This window comes from Danio rerio, chromosome 1 (assembly GCF_052040795.2).
Source record: "Danio rerio strain M-AB ecotype USA chromosome 1, GRCz13ab, whole genome shotgun sequence".
Classification (NCBI taxonomy): Eukaryota; Metazoa; Chordata; class Actinopteri; order Cypriniformes; family Danionidae; genus Danio; species Danio rerio.
The window spans coordinates 3,780,469-3,800,721 of NC_141021.1; the positions used below are offsets into that span (position 1 = coordinate 3,780,469).

Below are 20,253 nucleotides of genomic sequence, written 5' to 3' on the forward strand. Positions count from 1 at the left end.
TATATATTTTTGATCAAAACAAAATATATAACTAAACAGGACAAAAAATTATACTGTTTTGATCTCTTTCCATCTTTCATGCATTTACATTTAGGAAAGCACACAAAAATGACTGAAAAGACATAAAACTAAAAAGAAAATTAATAAAGGCTGGTGTGAACATAAGTGTTTAATATTTCTCTCAATATATCTTTGATTGTGAAGATAATACTTTTAAGATTTCTTATTTTTTATTTGAATTATTTCAGTTGCATTAATGTATATGTTTTGATTCATTAAAATGACTACAGTAACTTTCATATCTACCTTTAAAAATGTCATATCTATTTAAATACAATCTCAGAAAACCAAATATAGGCAATTATTTTAGCAATATTTCTCACACATGATTTAACACACTAACATGTCTAATAACAGATTTTTCCCAGCACATTTTAGCACTTTATTTCACATGTCAAGCAACCAAAGAAAAGCTTCTAGCAACCACATATACTGAGTAACACCGATTAACACTAACAACTACCCAGAATGCCCTGAAAACCACATAACAGCCCTTTAATCAGCGCATAATAATCCTAGCAAACACATACCTGCAGCAATTCTTCACTTAACTTCATTTAGCACTAGCAATAAACCTTGCGCATTATATAACACACTAACACATTTCTTTCACCTCTATTTTCTGATGCAAAAATTTTATTTAACAAACACAAGAACGTACACCTAAATAAACAGGCGAGTATTTATAATGAACAAGTTTCAATATTTCACATTTCAGTCCATTTCTTTGCTATTTGACTTTATATAGATGGTTTACATCTGGGTAAATGAGGTGAGATTTAATATTCGCTTTTCATTTGCGACATTCAGACACGTTTTCACATATCTGCATATTTCCAGCATCCCACAGACATCACAGTATTGTGGAAATAAATCATCAATTTGAAGTATGAGGAATTGGACGGGGTGTTAAATAGAACAGAGAGACTTTGTTGAGGAACTGTTATGAGTTGATCATGCGAAATCCACTCACCGGCCACTTTATTAGGTACACCTGTCCAACCGCTCATTAAAGCAAATCAGCCAATCACATGGCAGCAACGCAATGCATTTAGGCATGTAGACATGGTCAAGACTATCTGCTGCAGTCCAAACCAAGCATCAGAATGGGGAAGTAAGGTGATTTAAGTGATTTTGAACATGGCATGGTTGTTGGTGCCAGACGGGCTGGTCTGAGTATTTCAGAAACTGCTGATCTACAGGGATTTTAACACACAACCATTTTTAGGGTTTACAGAGAATGCTCTGAAGAAGAGAAAATATCCAGTGAGTGGTAGCTCTGTGGGTGCAAATGACTTGTTGATGCCAGGGGTCAAAGGAGAATGGCCAGACTGGTTCCAGCTTATAGAAAGGCAACAGTAACCAGGGCCGGAGTGGGACTATTTTCAGCCCTGGAGTTTCAAGCCTTAGACCGGCCCACCTCAGTTCACCACTGACTTTATTAAAATAAGGTCATTTCTAATTCAGTTTCTAATTACACTATGACATCTTATTTATTTTTTTTTTTTTGAGAAAACAGCTGTTTTAGAACTTCAAATGTTCAACAACCCTTACATTATTATATGTCTTAACAATAAAAATGAAAAAAAATTATGCTCAGACGAGGTCCGAACCCGGGTTGGCGACGTCGTAACCTAACGTGCTAACCACTGCCCCACAACACCTGTACATCGGATGATAACTTACCTAGTTATATCATCATTAACCTGCAGGCTGTATCTTGCTTACGAGGCTAGGACAAAATAGATAAAAAGAGCAGAGCTGCTGTAAAATATTGAATAAGAAGGCTGTGGTCAAGTAAATAAATAAATTATTTTTAAAAAGTGTGACGGCTGAGAGCGACAGATTCTGGAGCTAGGGACACCGGCCCTCGCGGCCAAAAAATGGACCGGCCCATCTGGAATTCTCACGATCCTCCCGATTAGCCAATCCGGGCCGGACAGTAACTCCATTAACCACTCGATAAAACTGAAGTCTGCAGAAGAGCATCTCTGAACACACAACACGCCCAACTTTGAGGCAGATGGGCTACAGCAGCAGAAGACTACACCGGGTGACACTTCTGTCAGCTATGAACAGGAAACTGAGGCTACAATTCACACAGGCTCACCAAAATCGGACAATAGAAGATTGGAGAAATGTTGCCTGCTCTGATGAGTCGCCATTTCTGCTGCCACATTCAGATGGTCGGGTCAGAATTTGGCATCAACAACATGAAAGCATGGATCCATCCTGCCTTGTATAAACAGTTCAGGCTGGTGGTGTAATGGTGTGGGGGAGATTTTCTTGGCACACTTTAGGTCCATTAGTACCAATTGAGCATCGTGTCAACACCACACCCTACCTGAGTATTGTTGCTGACCCTGTCCATCCCTTTATGACCACAGTGTACTCATTAAAAAATGATCAGCCCCTTTAAGCTATTTTTTCGATAGTCTACAGAACAAACCATCTTTATACAATAACTTGCCTAATTACACTAACCTGCCCAGTTAACCTAGTTAAGCCTTTAAATGTCACTTTGAGCTGTATAGAAGTGTGTTGAAAAGTATCAAGTCAAATATTATTTACTGTCATCATGACAAAGATAAAATAAACTATTAGAAATTAGAATCGATATATTAGTATGTTATTAGAAATGAGTTATTAAAACTATTATGATTAGAAATCTGAAAAAAAATCTTCTCTCTGTTAAACAGAAAATAGGGGAAAAAATAAAAAGGGGGGCTAATAATTCTGACTTCAACTGTATATTAATAAAAAAGTTAAAAATAAATAAAAAAAATCAATAAAAATCATGAGGAACACATTAATGCAATGAAACACAAGTCAAAATAAATTATAAAGTCGCTTCTTTCTTTTTTTTCTTAATTTGTAATTGTTTTAAAAAGTTTAGTGCAAGTTAACAAAACAGCTAACAGCCGAATTTGCATGACAAATTTGAAATGATTAAACCATTTTTTAATTGAGGAAAACGTCATATTGGATTAATCTTGTCCAACAGAGGGATGGCTGTATAATTTCTCCACAGCAGTTGCTCGCCGATACAGCATCACCATTTGGGTTCCCAACATGAAGCACTTTATTTTTCTGCAGGGTGCCATAACTCATGACACATTCCCAGCTCTAATGCCTGCAAATGGCCGCAGTAATGGCTGCTGAATCTGTGTGTGCATCCCAGACAAGTCAAGAGTAAATAAGAGCGGCCATAAACACTCAACACTGATTTCATGTTTGACAGGGTTTTGAAAGAAGTCACTCAAGGGGGACGGTTAGCCCCTAATTTACCCTTAAATAAGCAGGTTTGGGATGGAGAAATTGTGGTTTAGTTGTTCGGAGCGGCATTAACGCTGCTTTGCAACAGCTGTGAATGAGTTTGAGATTCTCACTCGTTCGATATTTATGCATCTGAACTTTAGCTGATTCCCAGTTCTAAGCTTTTCAATTGCTGCGATACATTAACTGATAAGACTTTATGTAAATATATTTTGCTATTGCTTACATATAGTCAACAGATTATAAGTCTTTATTTCATGGACATGTTTTAATAGACTCAGGATTTCTGCAGGTTTCACAAATCATACTGAAGACTTAAGACCCTATTAATACCATTATGTATGACAATTAAGACTGATGCAGGGTAAAACGCAAAGTATTATTATTATTATTATTAGTATTATTATTATTATTATTATTATTATTATTATTATTATTATTATTATTATTATTATTATTATTAATATTATTAATAATACTAATACTAATAATAATACTGTTATAATAATAATAATAATAATAATAATAATAATAATTATTATTATTATTATTATCATTATTATTATTATTATTATTATTATTATTATTACTATTACTATTATTATTATTATTATTATTATTATTATTATTATTATTATTATTATTATTATTATCATTATTATTACTCTTACTATTATTATTATTATTATTATTATTATTATTATTATTATTATTATTATTATTATTACTCTTACTATTATTATTATTATTATTATTAGTAGTAGTAGTAGTAGTAGTAGTATTAGTAGTATTGCTATTATTGCTATTTTTTATCTAATATATTTGTATTTATATAGAAAGTGAAGAGCGAGGTGGGGGTTGGGGTTGGGTGGTGTCGTGGACGAAAGTAATAAGGGTTGGGGAGTTGTGGAAGAAAGTGAAGAGCAAGGTTGGGGGTGGGGTCGGGTGGTGTCACAGAAGAAAGTAATAAGGGTTGGGGAGTCTTGGAAGAAAGTGAAGAGCGAGGTTGGGGGTGGGGTCGGGTGGTGTCACAGAAGAAAGTAATAAGGGTTGGGGAGTCTTGGAAGAAAGTGAAGAGCGAGGTTGGGGGTGGGGTTGGGTGGTGTCGCGGACGAAAGTGATAAGGGTTGGGGAGTTGTGGAAGAAAGTGAAGAGCGAGGTTGGGGGTGGGGTCGGGTGGTGTCACAGAAGAAAGTAATAAGGGTTGGGGAGTCTTGGAAGAAAGTGAAGAGCGAGGTTGGGGGTGGGGTTGGGTGGTGTCACAGAAGAAAGCTATAAGGGTTGGGGAGTCGAAGAAGAAAGTGAAGAGCGAGGTTGGGGGTGGGGTTGGGTGGTGTCGCAGAAGAAAGCTATAAGGGTTGGGGAGTCGAAGAAGAAAGTGAAGAGCGAGGTGGGGTTGGGTGGTGTCGCGAAAGAAAGTTATAAGGGGTGGGGAGTCGTGAAAGAAAGTAAAGAGCGAGGTTAAGGGTGGGGTTGGGTGGTGTCACTGACAAAAATGATAAGGGTTGGGGAGTCGCAGAAGAAAGTGAAGAGCGAGGTGGGAGGTGGGGTTGGGTGGTGTCGCGGACAAAAGGGATATGAGTTGGGGAGCTTAGTCTCTATTTCAGAGGTCGCCACAGCGGAATGAACCGCCAACTATTCTGGCATACTATAAGTTTTACATACTCATACACACTCATTACTACACACACACACACTCAATACACTACGGCCAATTTAGTTGATCAATCTCCCTATAGCACATGTGTTTGGACTGTGGTGTAAACCAGAGCACACAGAGGAAACCCACACCAACACAGGGAGAACTTGCAAACACCACACAGAAATGCCAACTGGCTCAGCTAGGGCTTCATGATGTGAGGCGACTGCACTTACCACTGAGCCACCATGCTGCCCTATAAGCAACTAAAATATAGTGAGAAATTGTACTTAAACTAAAGTGTTACCAACATTTCACGCAGACAAAAAAATAAGGAACTAGAGATTTGAATGTAGTGGCAAAAATATGAAGACATACTTCTTTATAACAATGCTTAAAAATGTGCTCCGTCTCTACTTTTAGTTAGTTATCCGAGCGGCTCTGACAGCAGCAAGCAATGCATGTCTCATTAGTGATGCATAAAGATGCGTCCACCTCCAGATCCTGCTTGATTTGAAGGATCTATCAGCAATATTTTGGTGATGACAGGCTGGTCCTGCGAGGCTCTTCCCCGCTATGATTCAGCGAGCATCAGGGGCGCTCCGACAAGGATCATTATCGTTCATTTTCATCATTCTGTGACACAGCGGGTCATTTTCGGCAGGCCTCTTCAGAGCCGAGCATTAGTTAAACAAGCACATTGGCGGCGCTTCATCTGTACGTCCCCCTCGTTATCAGGATACTGGATGCCGATGTTATTTTAATTCCAGATTCTCTCTCGCCACCAGCTGTGACCACCGACGGCTATGGAAATATTCAGAGCTTCTTGATGTCAGCTTTTCACCATGGCGCCTCATTTATGCCGTCTGGACCGCTTGGCTTCTTTTTGATTCATTTGCAGGAAGATCAAACTTTTTAACGCTGCGCTTTAGGTCATATCTAATATTTTGAGGAGCTCCATTAACAAAATAACGTGTATGCTGTCGCAGTGAATAATGCATTGCACATTCGCTTTCTGCATAATTTATTTTTGCTTATTTTAAGAAAAAACTTATTTTGACATTTTTTTTATTTAAATTAAAATGTATTTATTTGTTTATTTATTATTATCATTGTATTATTATTATTATTATTATTATTATTATTATTATTATTATTATTTTATAAATTGTATTAATTATGTATATTTATTATTTTTTATTTTCTTTATTTTCTTTTTATGCATCACTATTTATTTAATATTATTGTTTTATTTGTATTAATATTATTATTGTTAATGTTATTTTTTATTATTATTATTATTATTATTTTTATATATTTTATTTTATTTTAATTTAAATCAAGACAACGTGTTCATTATTATTTTTATTTATTTATTTTTTATATATTTGTTTTATTACGTATTTAAGAATTGTATTAATTATTTATATGTGTTTATATTTTTATTTCCTAATTTATTTAATTTATTTTTATTTAATTTATTTAGTACATTTTATGTATTATTTTTTTTTTATTATTATATCATTTATTATTATTATTATTATTATTATTATTATTATTATTATTATTACTGTTGTTATTATCATTATTATTCTTATTTCGTTTATTTTTTTTAAATTTTATTTTATTTTAAACAAGACAATCTGTTTTGCTTATTATTTTTAAATAAATGTTTATTTATTTATTTTATTAATGATTAATACTTTATTTATTTTTTATTTCCTAATTTATTTTTTATTATTTATTTGTTTATTTATTTATTTATCTATGTATTTATTTATTTTTTAAATCAATACAATATGTTTTGCTTGTCTAAAAAGTGCTTGTTAAAAGTAAATACATTTTATTTTTTTATTTTTTTTGTAGTGTACAAATAAACAGACAATATCTTAAATTCTTAAGAGGCAACTAAATAGTATTGAGAATTGGTACTTTAATGAAAGTGTTACAAAACAGTTAATGCAGACAAAAACATACCTAATGACCTGAATGTAGTTGCAAAATATAACGTATGACAGCAGGTAATATCCAGGGCTTCTTGATGTCAGCTTTTCACTATGACGCCTCATTTAGAAGATCTGCATGTCGTCTAGACTGCTTTTGATTCATTTGCAGGAAGATCAAACTTTTTAACGCAGCTCTTTTCGTCATATCTGATATTTTGAGGAGCTCCATTAACAAAAGAACATCTAGTGAATAATGCATTAAACATTCGCTTTTTGCAGAATGCCAATTAGAACAACTTTTGAACTCAACTAGGGCAAGGGGAAGTATGAGTATTATCCTTAAAATTAACTGAACATTCAGGCCTATTTTTGGTTCTTCGATGAGTGAGTGACAAAAAAAGGCTTGTGGGGCACTCCAAACATCCTCGTTCAGTAGAACTGCGTTATAAAACTGAATTCATTAAAATATTAAGAGTTAAGTGAAATCTAAAAAAAAAAACGATGGATGATGGATGGATGAACGAAAAATTGGATGGATGGATGGATGGATGGATGGATGGATGGATGGATGGATGGATGGATGGATGGATGGATGGATGGATGGATGGATGGATGGATGGATGGATGGATGGATGGATGGATGGATGGATGGATGGATGGATGGATGGATGGATGGATAGATAGATAGATAGATAGATAGATAGATAGATAGATAGATAGATAGATAGATAGATAGATAGATAGATAGATAGATAGATAGATAGATAGATAGATAGATAGATAGATAGATAGATAGATAGATAGATAGATAGATAGATAGATAGATAGATAGATAGATAGATAGATAGATGAATGATAGAATAAAAGATGGATAGTTTGACAGAAAAACGAGGTTAGTACAATGAATAAATAAACAAAGAGCAGACAATATTATTGGATGGATGAATATATGTACAGATGGATGGATAAACAAAAGAGAAAGATGGATAGATTAATGGATGGTTGGATTGATAAATGTTGAGATGGATGAATGAATAAACAGACGGAGGAATGAGTAGATGGATGGATAAACAAAAAGAGAACGATATATAGATTGATAAATGGCTAAACTAATGATAAACAATGGATGGATGGATGGACTGATGGATGGATGGATAGACTGATGAATGGATGAATGCATGGATGGATGGATGGATGGATGAATTGATGGATAGATGAATGCATGAATGATGGACGAATGAATTGATGGTTGGATGTATGGATGAATGAATGGACTGACTGATGGATGGATGAATTGATGGATGAACTGATAGATGGATGGATGGATGGACGGATGGATGAATGTATAGATGGATGGATAAGCAAAAATAGAATGATGTATAGATGGATGGATGGACAGATGAATGGATAAAGAAAAGATGTGTTGATGGATGTATTGATAAAAAATTATAAACAATGTAGAGATGGATGGATGGATGGATGGATGGATGGATGGATGGATGGATGGATGGATGGATGGATGGATGGATGGATGGATGGATGGATGGATGGATGGATGGATGGATGGACTGATGGATGGATGATGGATGGACTGATGGATTGATGGATGGATGGATGGATGGATGGATGAATTAATGGATGGATTGATGAATGGATGTACTGATGAATGGATGGATGGATGGATGGAAGGATGGATGGATGGATGGATGGATGGATGGACTGATGGATGGATGGATGATGGATGCATGGATGGATGGATGGATGGATGGATGAATGAATGAATTAATGGATGGATTGATGAATGGATGGACTGATGGATGGATGGATGGATGGATGAATGGATGGATGAATGGATTGATGGATGGATGGATGGATGGATGGATGGATGGATGGATGGATGGATGGATGGATGGATGGATGGATTGATGGATGGATGGATGGATTGATGGATGGATGGATGAATGCATGCATGGACTGATGGATGGATGGATGGATGGATGGATGGATGCATGAATGGACGAACAGATGTACAGATGTATAGATGGATGAAGGGATGGATGAGTTACTATTATTGAGCAGCAGATGAAGAGTTTACTGAGCTGAAAGGCATAATAATCATTTCATTAGTGTGAGAATTGTACCTTTAAATAAAGTGTGACCAACGTTTCTTTAAGAAAGACCACAGCAGCAGTTCCCCCTCACCCTCATCGTCTGCTTTTTATTTATTTTTTTTATCAGCAGTAATCTGTGCTTCAGCAGTAAGCTCTGATGAGCAGTGTATCATGAGCTTACAATGCCATAATTGGCCACTGAAGTGCCCCAAAAGCACTCCGGGTCCATTAAAGGAGCCATTTAAATACAACAGGATCATTACAGCTCATCAGGTGCAAAAGATCACCTTCAGCCGATCGCTCTGGATGAAGAGCCAGGGGTGATATCATGTAATCCCGTCCTGAGACAGGCTATTAATTAACAAGTGCTCACCGAAGGGACCGGCATCCACTTCCTCTCATTGTGTCTCCTTACTGGAGATCAATGCGACTCCCTGCCGATACGCCTCGCTGACGCCTTTTGTTTTTCCATAGCGAGCGTCTGGATTCGCTGCCAAACACTGGAACACACGCAGGTGACATTGACATTGTAGTCCCTTTGTGTGACACTCAGCTAGAATCACACGCCTCACATCTTTTCATATTTTATTTATTACTTTCACGCTGAAGCAAGACAACGTTCCTGTTTTCTGTATTTCTGTCTTTATTTCCCCTCCGTGTGACCCACTGAAGCTCATTCTCGCTGAGCAGTAGGATCTATGTAGTTGGGGATTTTGTTTTCCCTTTATAATTCATTCAATTTCTTTCAGCTTTATCAAAGATTCAACACAGCGGAATGAACCAACAAGTATTCCAGCATATGTTTTTACACAGAAGATATCCTCTCAGCTGCAAGCCAGTATTGGGAAACACCCATATACACTCATTCACACTCATACACTACGGCCAATTTAGCTTCTTTATCTCGCCTATATGTGTTTGGACTCGTGAAAACAAAAAAAACATAGCTCCAAGGACGTATTTGGCACTCTCCAGAAATGTTTAGGGGTAGGTAATCAGAATGAGTCTGAGTTGTTTGAATCTGGAGGCGAGTGTGAATTCTTCCTGCGAATGGTTGTAACTGACAGGTGAGTATCGGATTGAGTGATGTTTTTTATTTCTCTTTTGTGTCTCTGCAGCTTTAGAGTGTGAGAGATGGAAGGAGAGTGTAATCTACTGAATATTTCAGCATTTCAGCAACTCCTGCTGAACAACAAATCATTTTAGATCTTCAGCCGCACCACAGCACAAAGTCCTGATAAAATGTACATCACAGCGTTTGTGTGTTTCATGTCTGAAATAGGAGAAAGGCTGATATTTACTGGAGAGAAAAAAAAGCTATTTTATTTATTTCCTTTAGGTTTTTTCCAACTGAAAACTAGCGGGATAGTTCACCTATAAATGAAATCTCTATAATCATTTACTCACCATTCACTCATTCACTTATTATTATTCACCATTCACTTAGTCATTTTTTGTGTTAATTTTACAAATATATATGAAATTAAAACATGTAAATGAATGTATGGAAGGATGACTGATGGATGAAAGAATGGACAAACAAATAAAACTTTCTTCAGAAGAAAAAATAGTATCAGACATACTGTAACAATTTCCTTGCTCTGTTTAACATAATTTAGAAAAAAAAAAAAAAAAAAATATATATATATATATATATATATATATATATATATATATATATATATATATATATATATATATATATATATATATATATATATATATATATATATATATATATATATATATATATATATATATATATATATATATATATATTTATTTATATATATATATATATATATATATATATATATATATATATATATATATATATATATATATATATATATATATATATATTTATTTATATATATATATATATATATATATATATATATATATATATATATATATATATATATATATATATATATATATATATATATATATAAAGGGGGGTGGGGGGGCTAATAGTTCTGACTTCAACTATATATATATGAATATATATATCACTCCGCTGCTCATCCGTTTGCACTGGCTGCCAGTTGCTGCTCGCATCAAATTCAAAGCTCTGATGTTTGCCTACAAAGCGACTTCTGGCTTTGTTCCTTCTTATCTGCTCTCACTTCTGCAGATTCATGTGCCCTCCAGAAACTTGCGTTCTGTGAATGAACGTCGCCTCGTGGTTCCATCCCAAAGAGGGAAGAAAATCACTTTCGCGAACTCTCACGTTCAATCTGCCCAGTTGGTGGAATGAACTCCCTAACTGCATCAGAACGGCAGAGTCACTCGCTGTTTTCAAGAAACGACTAAAAACTCAACTATTTAGTCTCCACTTCACTTCATAATCTGCAATTGCCTCTCTGGATATACCACTAACTGTACTCAAAAAGAAGAAAAATTTACTAAATTACTACTTGTGTAAATTGCTTCCTTGTCCTCATTTGTAAGTCGCTTTGGATAAAAGCGTCAGCTAAATGACTAAATGTGTATATATATATATATATATATATATATATATATATATATATATATATATATATATATATATATATATATTTTTTTTTTTTTTTTTTTATAGCTGCAGTTATACATTAAAAACAGAGTGGCAGCAATTTAAAATGGTGGCGGTATAAGTTCCGGCGGTAATGGTCACATTGAACTCTCACCTACTGTATATATATATATTCATTCATTCATTTTCTTGTCGGCTTAGTCCCTTTATTAATCCGGGGTTGCCACAGCAGAATGAACCACCAACTTATCCAGCAAGTTTTTATGCAGCGGATGCCCTTCCAGCCACAACCCTTCTCTGGGAAACATCCACACACACACTAATCCACTACGGACAATTTAGCCTATCCAATTCTTTGGACTGTGGGGGAAACCGGAGCACCCGGAGGAAACCCACGCCAAGGCAGGGAGAACATGCAAACTCCACACAGAAACACCAACTGAGCCGAGGTTCGAACCAGCGACTCAGCGACCTTCTTGCTGTGAAGCGAAGGTGCTACCCACTGCGCCACTGCCTCGCCATATATATATTTATATATATTAAGTGAAGTAGACCAGATCCTCAAAACCAAGACATCATGCCAAAAGCTCATCCAAAGATATTCATACTCAAATAAGACTGAAAATAATTGAGATCTACCAGTCTGGAAAAGGTTATAAAGGCTTTTCTGAAGCTTTGTGCAATGTGCGATGCCTCCGTTCTGCTTTAGATTCAGTAGTTCTGTCTCCATATCTGGATGCAAACAGAAAGCAGGAGCGCTGTAAACCCCACCTGCGTAACTCACCGACAGCTGAAGGTGTTTGTGAAGCGTGACGCAGCTCTAACCAGACAGGATGAGCCAGGAGAGACGATGATAAATGAGCGCATCGTCACACCGTCCCATGAATTATGAGAGGGACACGAGGCGCCGGTGCCAGATTGACAGCAGCAAAGGAAACACCGCCGTGATGCGACGGCTCGTTTAGATGACCCGAAACGGCCCAATCCAGACACAAAGTGTGGGCCGATTAATCAGACGAGCATACGGGGAGATAGAGGAGGTTTGGAGAGAGACGCACGCAGCCCTTGAGCTTGATTTAGCGGGCCACGGGTCAGAGATCCAATCCCCTCCGGAAGATGAAGTAATTACCAGATGGCCACTTTGATTTGTTCCGCTCTTTTTTTTTTACAACCACGTTATTCTTGATTGCATAATTCATTGGTTGGAGGAATAAATGTCGGGAAAAATGTTTCTCTGCGCTTGACCTTAATTTCGCCCCTTAATTACACTGATATCAAGCGTCGATGGGAGTCTGATCTAATTCTGCCTTCCATTCAAACATGTTTCCTGCTCGTTATCACTGACTTACGACGGACAAAAGATGCCGTACAATGGAGAAAAATGACTAGCGTTTGATTTGCAGAGGTGCAATTAGGAAGGGGAGATTGATTCGGTGCATCTACGTGAGACCTTGGCTATGTCGATCTTAAGATATGCTGTGTTTAAAAGGCTCTGCTCACATTTAAAAAGGATAGTTCACCCAAAAATTACATTTAACTTACCCTTAAGTGTTTTCAAACTTTTAAGAGTTTATTTTTTTTCTGTTGAACACTAGAAGATATTTTGAAGAAAATTGAAAAACTGTAACTGTTGACTTATATTGTAGGAAAACAAATACTATGGAAGTCAATGGTTACTGTCACCGACTCGGTCCCAGTCATTCCCCTCGCTGGCCAGCAGTTATCCATCTCAATATTTCCAAACTTGAAACTATAAGCTCATCATCCATTTTTATATTACACTTTGGAAAAGTCACATGATTAAACAACTAAACACAGGTTTTCATTTACATTCATGTGTGTACAGCACACATTACAAAAAAATAACTTATCTATTTACCTAAGGAAGTGTCTTCAAACATTTTCCACAAGACAAAAGCACAATCCCAATATGGACAGAAGGCCAAAACACAGAAAACTGCTCAAGCTTTACCTCAGTTTTCCAGCACTCAAACAGTCCCGCATGCAGTTTTCCGTCTCAATTTGTCAAACTGGAAACTATAACCTCGTCATCCACTGACGTATATTGATTTGCGCTCAGTACTTACATTTAGTGACTGTCCCTCTCCTCTGGACTGCTCCATTCCCTGATCCCCAGCATCCGTCCTCATCATCACAGTCTCCGCTGTTTCCGTCTCCGCTGCCCGTCTCGATCTGGTCCAGAGAGCCCAGTTTTGGGATCGACCTGCCCTGCAGCAGCTGGAGGACAAAAACACACGACTGAACTCCAGAATTCAGCATTTCTGCTTTGTCTCTGATTGACTTTAGTCAGATTTGAAACAACATGTAAGAGTGGTTTGCACATGTTGTTATGTACACATGCTCCTATAAAATCACCTATGTAGTGTTATATTTCCAATTTAATATTAATCATTCGTTCATATTTGCATTGAAACATATCTAAGCATCAAATAAGTATATACAACTACTAAATTAGATCTATAATACCAGTTCTAATAATTTAACAAATTAGATTCTTTATTTGGGATTAATTTTTTTTCTAAAGTAGTGGTTTATGAATTAGTATTTTATACTTATTATAATTATTGCATGATAAAATCCAGTGTGTAATTATTATATTATTATAGTTTATTAATATTTTTTATGTAATTAAGTTGACTGTTTATTTGCATCTACCTATTTTGATTGATTGATTGAATAATTGGTTGGCTGGTTGGTTGGTTTTGTTTTGTTGGCTGATTGATTGATTGATTGATTGATTGATTGGTTGATTGATTGATTGATTGATTGATTGATTGATTGATTGACTGACTGACTGGTTGGTTGAATGATTGGTTGAATGTTCTGGTCTGGTCTGGTTGGTTGGTTGAATGATTAGTTGAATGGTCTGGTCTGGTCTATTTGGTTAGTTAGTTGGTCGGTTCGTTGGTTGAAGGATTGGTTGAATGGTCTGGTCTGGTTGGTTGATTGAATGGTTGAATAGTCTGGTCTGGTTGGTTGAATGATTGGTTGACTGGTCTGGTCTGGTCTGGTTGGTCTGGTCTGCTCTGGTCTGATTGGTTAGTTGATTGGTTGGTTGGTTTACCGACCGACCGATTAATTCATTGATTAATTGATTGACTGGTTGGTTGGTTGAATGCTCTGGTCTGGTCTGGTCTGGTCTGGTTGGTTGGTTGAATGATCTGGTCTGGTCTAGTTCATTGGTTGGTTGGTTGGTTGAATGATTGGTTAAAGGGTCTGGTCTGGTCTGGTCCGGTCGGTTGGTTGGTTGAATGATTGATTGAATGGTCTGGTCTGGTCTTGTCTGTTCTGGTTGATTGGTTGATTGGTTGAATGGTCTGGTCTGGTCGGCTGGTTGAATGATTGGTTGACTGGTTTGGTCCAGTCCGGTCTGGTCTGGTCAGGTCTGGCTGGTTGGTTGAATGATTGGTTGTCTGGTCTGGTCCGGTCTGGTCTGATTGGTCGGTTGGTTGGTCTGTCGGTCGGTCAGTTGGTTATTGGATGGCTTGATGGATTGGTTGGTTGAATGGTCTGGTCTAGTCTGGTTGGTTGAATGATTGATTAAATGGTCTGGTCTGGTCTGTTCTGATTGATTGGTTGAATGGTCTGGTCTGGTCTGGTCGGTTGATTTGTTGGTTGAATGGTTGAATAGTCTGGTCTGGTTGATTGTTTAAATGAATGGTTGATTAATTGGTTGACTGGTCTGGTCTGGTTGGTTGGTTGAAGGATTGGTTGACCGGTCTGGTCTGGTCTGATTGGTCGGTTGGTTGGTCTGTCGGTCGGTCAGTTGGTTATTTGATGGCTTGATGGATTGGTTGGTTGAATGGTCTGGTCTGGTCTGGTTGGTTGATTCATTGTTTGAATGGTTGGTTGATTGAATGATTGGTCGGTTGATTGATTGACTAATTGATGGATTGATTGGTGTTATTTATTCTTTTTTCCCAAAATAATACTTCCATGTAACCCAGTCTAAAAACCTGTTTTAGTCAGTAAGTTTAAAACACTGTGAATATGTCCAAAATCACTACTTGTATAATAACTGAATAACTGCAATCTGTTAAACAAACCACACATCATTATCTGATTTGCATTTACAGACAACTGAAAACAGAGCATTTAAATCCCATTTAAAGTCCAGACAAAAGACCAATTATTAAGTTGGATTAAAAAAAATCCAGCTTTTAATAGAAAAACACAGATTTTGCTAACAGCTCGATTTGCTCTTTTTTTTTTTAATTCAGCATTCAAACCACCTCTCTAGAAGACAATCAAGACAGTGCCATGACTTCATCTCCTGAGATCTGAACACGATACCCTTGAGTTCCCCTTAAAACTAACTTTGCCGCAATTACAAACACTACTGAGTGCACTTGAGCCGCATCCGTTTGGGCTGCAGGAACATTTAATTATCTCATTGAAATGCAAGACGGGCTCTCAGATATTGAAAGCTCTTTGTATTTATCAGGTAGAGCGCATTGGGCCGTTGCAATTGTCTGTGGTAATTAGCAGCTGTAGTGGCTCAATATCTGCCGATTAAGTGGCTGAACTAATGGATTAGCAGAGCCATGATGGATGAGTGACTGTGACTCTTAGAGGTCGCCTTAAACTCAAGTGGAACGTGAAACCCAATGGATGATATCTGCATGCTAGCATAGCCAACATGATACTAGAGTATGTATGGAGGATATTTGTTAATCTGCGGTAAACAATTTCTTGCTTTCAGTAAATGTTAAAGCTCTTTACACTCTTTATTTTATCTGAATGCCAAACGCTAAGAAAAAAAAAAAAAAAGCTACAAATGGTCAATGGGGTGGTATCCTGAAGAGTATTGTATTTGTATTTTACTAATTACAGCTAATTTTGGGTACTTTTGTGCATTTCTAGATTGTACATTTTTGTTTTATGACAGTGAAGATGTGATTTACCATTAAGCAATGCTTTTAGTTTTATTTACATATAATATTGTATATACACATTTCCTCATTTAATTCTAGTAGTTTTAGCAATAATCTTGTTTTTAATATATTCTAGTTTTAGTTTCAAGGTAAATGAAATGAGAAACCTTTTTTTAAAATAATATTTTACTTTAATTTTAATGTTAATAAAACACACACACACACACACACACACACACACACACACACACACCTGCTACAATATATCTATTTAAATGAAAATGCAAAAATGCAAAAATATTATATTTTACATAGTATTTTTATACACATTTTAAATTCATATAATATTCTAATATGTATAATATATAACTAAATGTATATAAAGTTACATAAATATATAACTAAATAAAGGTTTTTAAAAATATAAAAATCATTTTAAATCATTTTAAATGATTTTAATTTTAATTATTTAAATTATTTTTTTTAAATGTGACTCATTTGTTTTCATAAAAAAACTATTTTCAGGACTTTTTTTTTATTATATTTTAACCAGTCTCATTAAAACTGCATTACATAAAAATTAAGGTTAAAATTACTATGATTTTCCCATGATTTTAGGGCATTTACCATGCTATTAACTAGTTTTACAAGTACCTTGGCACTCCAAGTAAACATCACAGTACATTTTTTTTTTTTAATTACCATGATTTTTCTATGACTTTAGGGCATTTTCCATATTATTACCATTATTTTACAATTACCTTTGTGCGCCATATAAAGTGCACAGTGCATTTATTGCATTATTTAAAATTACCATGATTTTCCCGTGATTTCATGGCATTTACCATGACATTACCATGGTTTACAAGTACCTTGGTTCTCCATGTAAACATTATTGTGCATTAGTTTGATTATTTAACATTACTATGATTTTAGAGAATTTACCATGCTTTTACCATGATTTTACAAGTACCTTTGTGCTCCATATAAACATCACAGTGCATTTGTTTTATTATTTTAAATTACCATAATTTTCCCATGATTTCAGGGCATTTACCACCCCTGTAGGCACAGGACGCCAAGATTATGTGGTATTGATGTTGTACCCCAACATACCCCAAAGTCTTGGGGAAGTTGTATTTTGTTTGGAAATGAAAATCAAGTTGACGTCAGAACCCAATGTCATGCCGACATCAATGTCCAATGTCCAACCTAAAATCAACCAAATATCAACGTAATTTGACATCCTTATTAGACATCAAAGTAACGTTGAACTTAGATGCTGGTTAGACATTGAATTTTGGTCACCTGACGTCACAACCTAAATCTAACCTAATATTAACGTCTTAAGATGTTGTGTGCCTGCTGGGATGATTTAACAGTGCTCTGTGTAAACATCAAGGTGCATTTATTTTATTATTTCAAATTAACATGTTTTTCCCATGATTTTATGCAATTTATCATGTTACTAACACGATTTTACAAGCACCTTGGTGCTCCATGTATACATCACAGTGCATTCATTTCATTCTTCCAAATTACCATAATTTTCCCATGATTGTGTGGCATTTATCATGCTACTAACATGATTTTACAAGTACCCTGATGCTCCATGTAAACATCACAGTGCATTCATGTCAAAATACCACATAACAGCCATGTGAAATCACAGTAATATGGTATATTTCTCAGTGAGGTTGGCCAGAGGTTCAGCAGTGCTTCCATTAATGCAGCACTCAATACTGCACAACACACCGGACAAGGAGCTGAATTATAGAACACACATACAGAGCCCTTCATGATGTGTGCTCGGCTTTTTCTAAAGATCTGAGTCAGCCGTCAAACCTAAAATGAAATTTAAGCTGTTGTAGAAACTGAATTGGATTTGGGAGTATAGTGAAAAGGGCTTCACGAGAAGAGAGAGGCATTATAAAGCATCTCAACTAGTCCTTTCACTAGTTCTGTCCTTCATCCTCCTCCTCGTCTGTCTGCGGGCCTTCAGAGCAGATTGATGACACGAATGCTCCATCAGTCTGCATTGTAGAGATTCAAATCAATACCCTGCGTGTTTGTGTGATCGCCGGTGAATGATATGAGGGTCATCTACTGTACACTCATGCATCAACCCATAGATTAGTCAGACTGACTCACTGCTGTTAGGGAGTTTGACAAACTTTCTGTTCTATATTTATGCAAATAAATATGCATCCAAACTGAACCATAAACATGCTAGAAACACTGTTTGCAACTCAGTTGACCTTCAGCAATGTGACGAACTTATGTAAAACAGGATATTCACTGGATATACATTTGATTTTTTCAATGTGAAGCACAAAAACAAGTCAAGTTCTGAAATTCCGAGTCAAGATATGAAATGAATCATTCTTTTTAATATGCAAGTGGAACTGATTCAATGATTCACTCATAAAGATTAATTCCTTAGCAAATAACAAATGTTTTAAGTGAAGTTATTGAAAGAGTCACTTGCAAAAGCAGTGAACTGATTCGTTTTTTTATAAATGACTGTTTTGAATGTTTGAGTCAAGAGAGTGATTCAACGACTCTTTCATATAAATAGCAGCATTGCAGTTAGTCACTGTTTTGAATGACTCAATTTAGTCTAAGAATCACTGATTCACTCATTAAAACAGTAGTTTATGGAATAATCACTGTAATAAATGAATCTGTTTAACAAGTGAATGATTCAGTTCATCAGTCCTTTGTTGCAATCTTGAGGTAAGCTGTGCTTTGAAGGAATCAATTCAATAAATGACTCAAAAGTCCACTTTCTGCAATATCTCATTTTGTTAAAACCTGAAAAATAAGAATCGGTTCATTCAACAGATCAATCCCTTTTTAAAAAAAAAAAAAAAAAAAAACTCTTGTTTCAGTTCTGAAATCCCGAGTCAAGATATGAAATGAATCATTGTTTTTAATATGCAAGTGGAACTGATTCAATGATTCACTCATGAAGATTCATTCCTAAACAAATAACACATGTTTTAAGTGATTGGACGTGATTTAAAGAGTCACTCGCAAAAGCAGTGAACTGATTCGTTTTTTAGTAAATGACTGTTTTGAATGTGTGAGTCAAGAGAGTGATTTAACAAATCCTTCATATAAATAGCAGCATTTCAGTTAGCCACTGTTTTGAATGATTCGATTCAGTCTAAGAATCACTGATTCACTCATTAAAACAGTAGTTTATGGAATAATCACTGTATTAAATGAATCTCTTCGTTCAACAAGTGAATGATTCAGTTCATCAGTCCTTTGTTGCAATCTTGAGGTAAGCTGTGCTTTGCAGGAATCAATTCAATAAATGACTCAGAAGTTCACTTTCTGCAATATCTCATTTTGTAAAAACCTGAAAAATAAGAATCGGTTCATTCAACAGATCAATCCCTTTTTTAAAAAAAAACCCTCTTGTTTCAGTTCTGAAATTCCGAGTCAAGATATGAAATGAATCATTGTTTTTAATATGCAAGTGGAACTGATTCAATGATTCACTCATGAAGATTCATTCCTAAACAAATAACAAATGTTTTAAGTGATTGGACGTGATTTAAAGAGTCACTCGCAAAAGCAGTGAACTGATTCGTTTTTTAATAAATTTTTTGAATGTGTGAGTCAAGAGAGTGATTTATAGTACTAAAATAACCAGTGCATTGAATGAATCAGTTCAGTAAATGACTCAGTAGTTCAGTTTCAGCAATCTCATTTTGATAACCAAAAAAAAAAAAAAAAAAAGAATCAATGAATCATTCAAAAAAGTTACTTGTTACAGTCCTGAAATGATCAGTGCTTT

The 20,253-nt window shown here is 35.7% G+C and overlaps 1 protein-coding gene across 2 annotated transcripts in view; it reads right to left on the reverse strand.

Moving 5' to 3' along the window:
• The window catches only part of gpc5a (glypican 5a), a 298,845-nt gene that overhangs the window by 86,911 nt on the left and 191,681 nt on the right, over nucleotides 1–20,253 (reverse strand). The window contains 2 exon segments of one of the 2 annotated variants that reach the window (NM_001302236.1): nucleotides 9,444–9,532; nucleotides 13,638–13,788. In NM_001302236.1, the coding sequence (NP_001289165.1) occupies nucleotides 9,444–9,532; nucleotides 13,638–13,788 (240 nt within the window). 2 annotated transcript variants of the gene reach the window in all.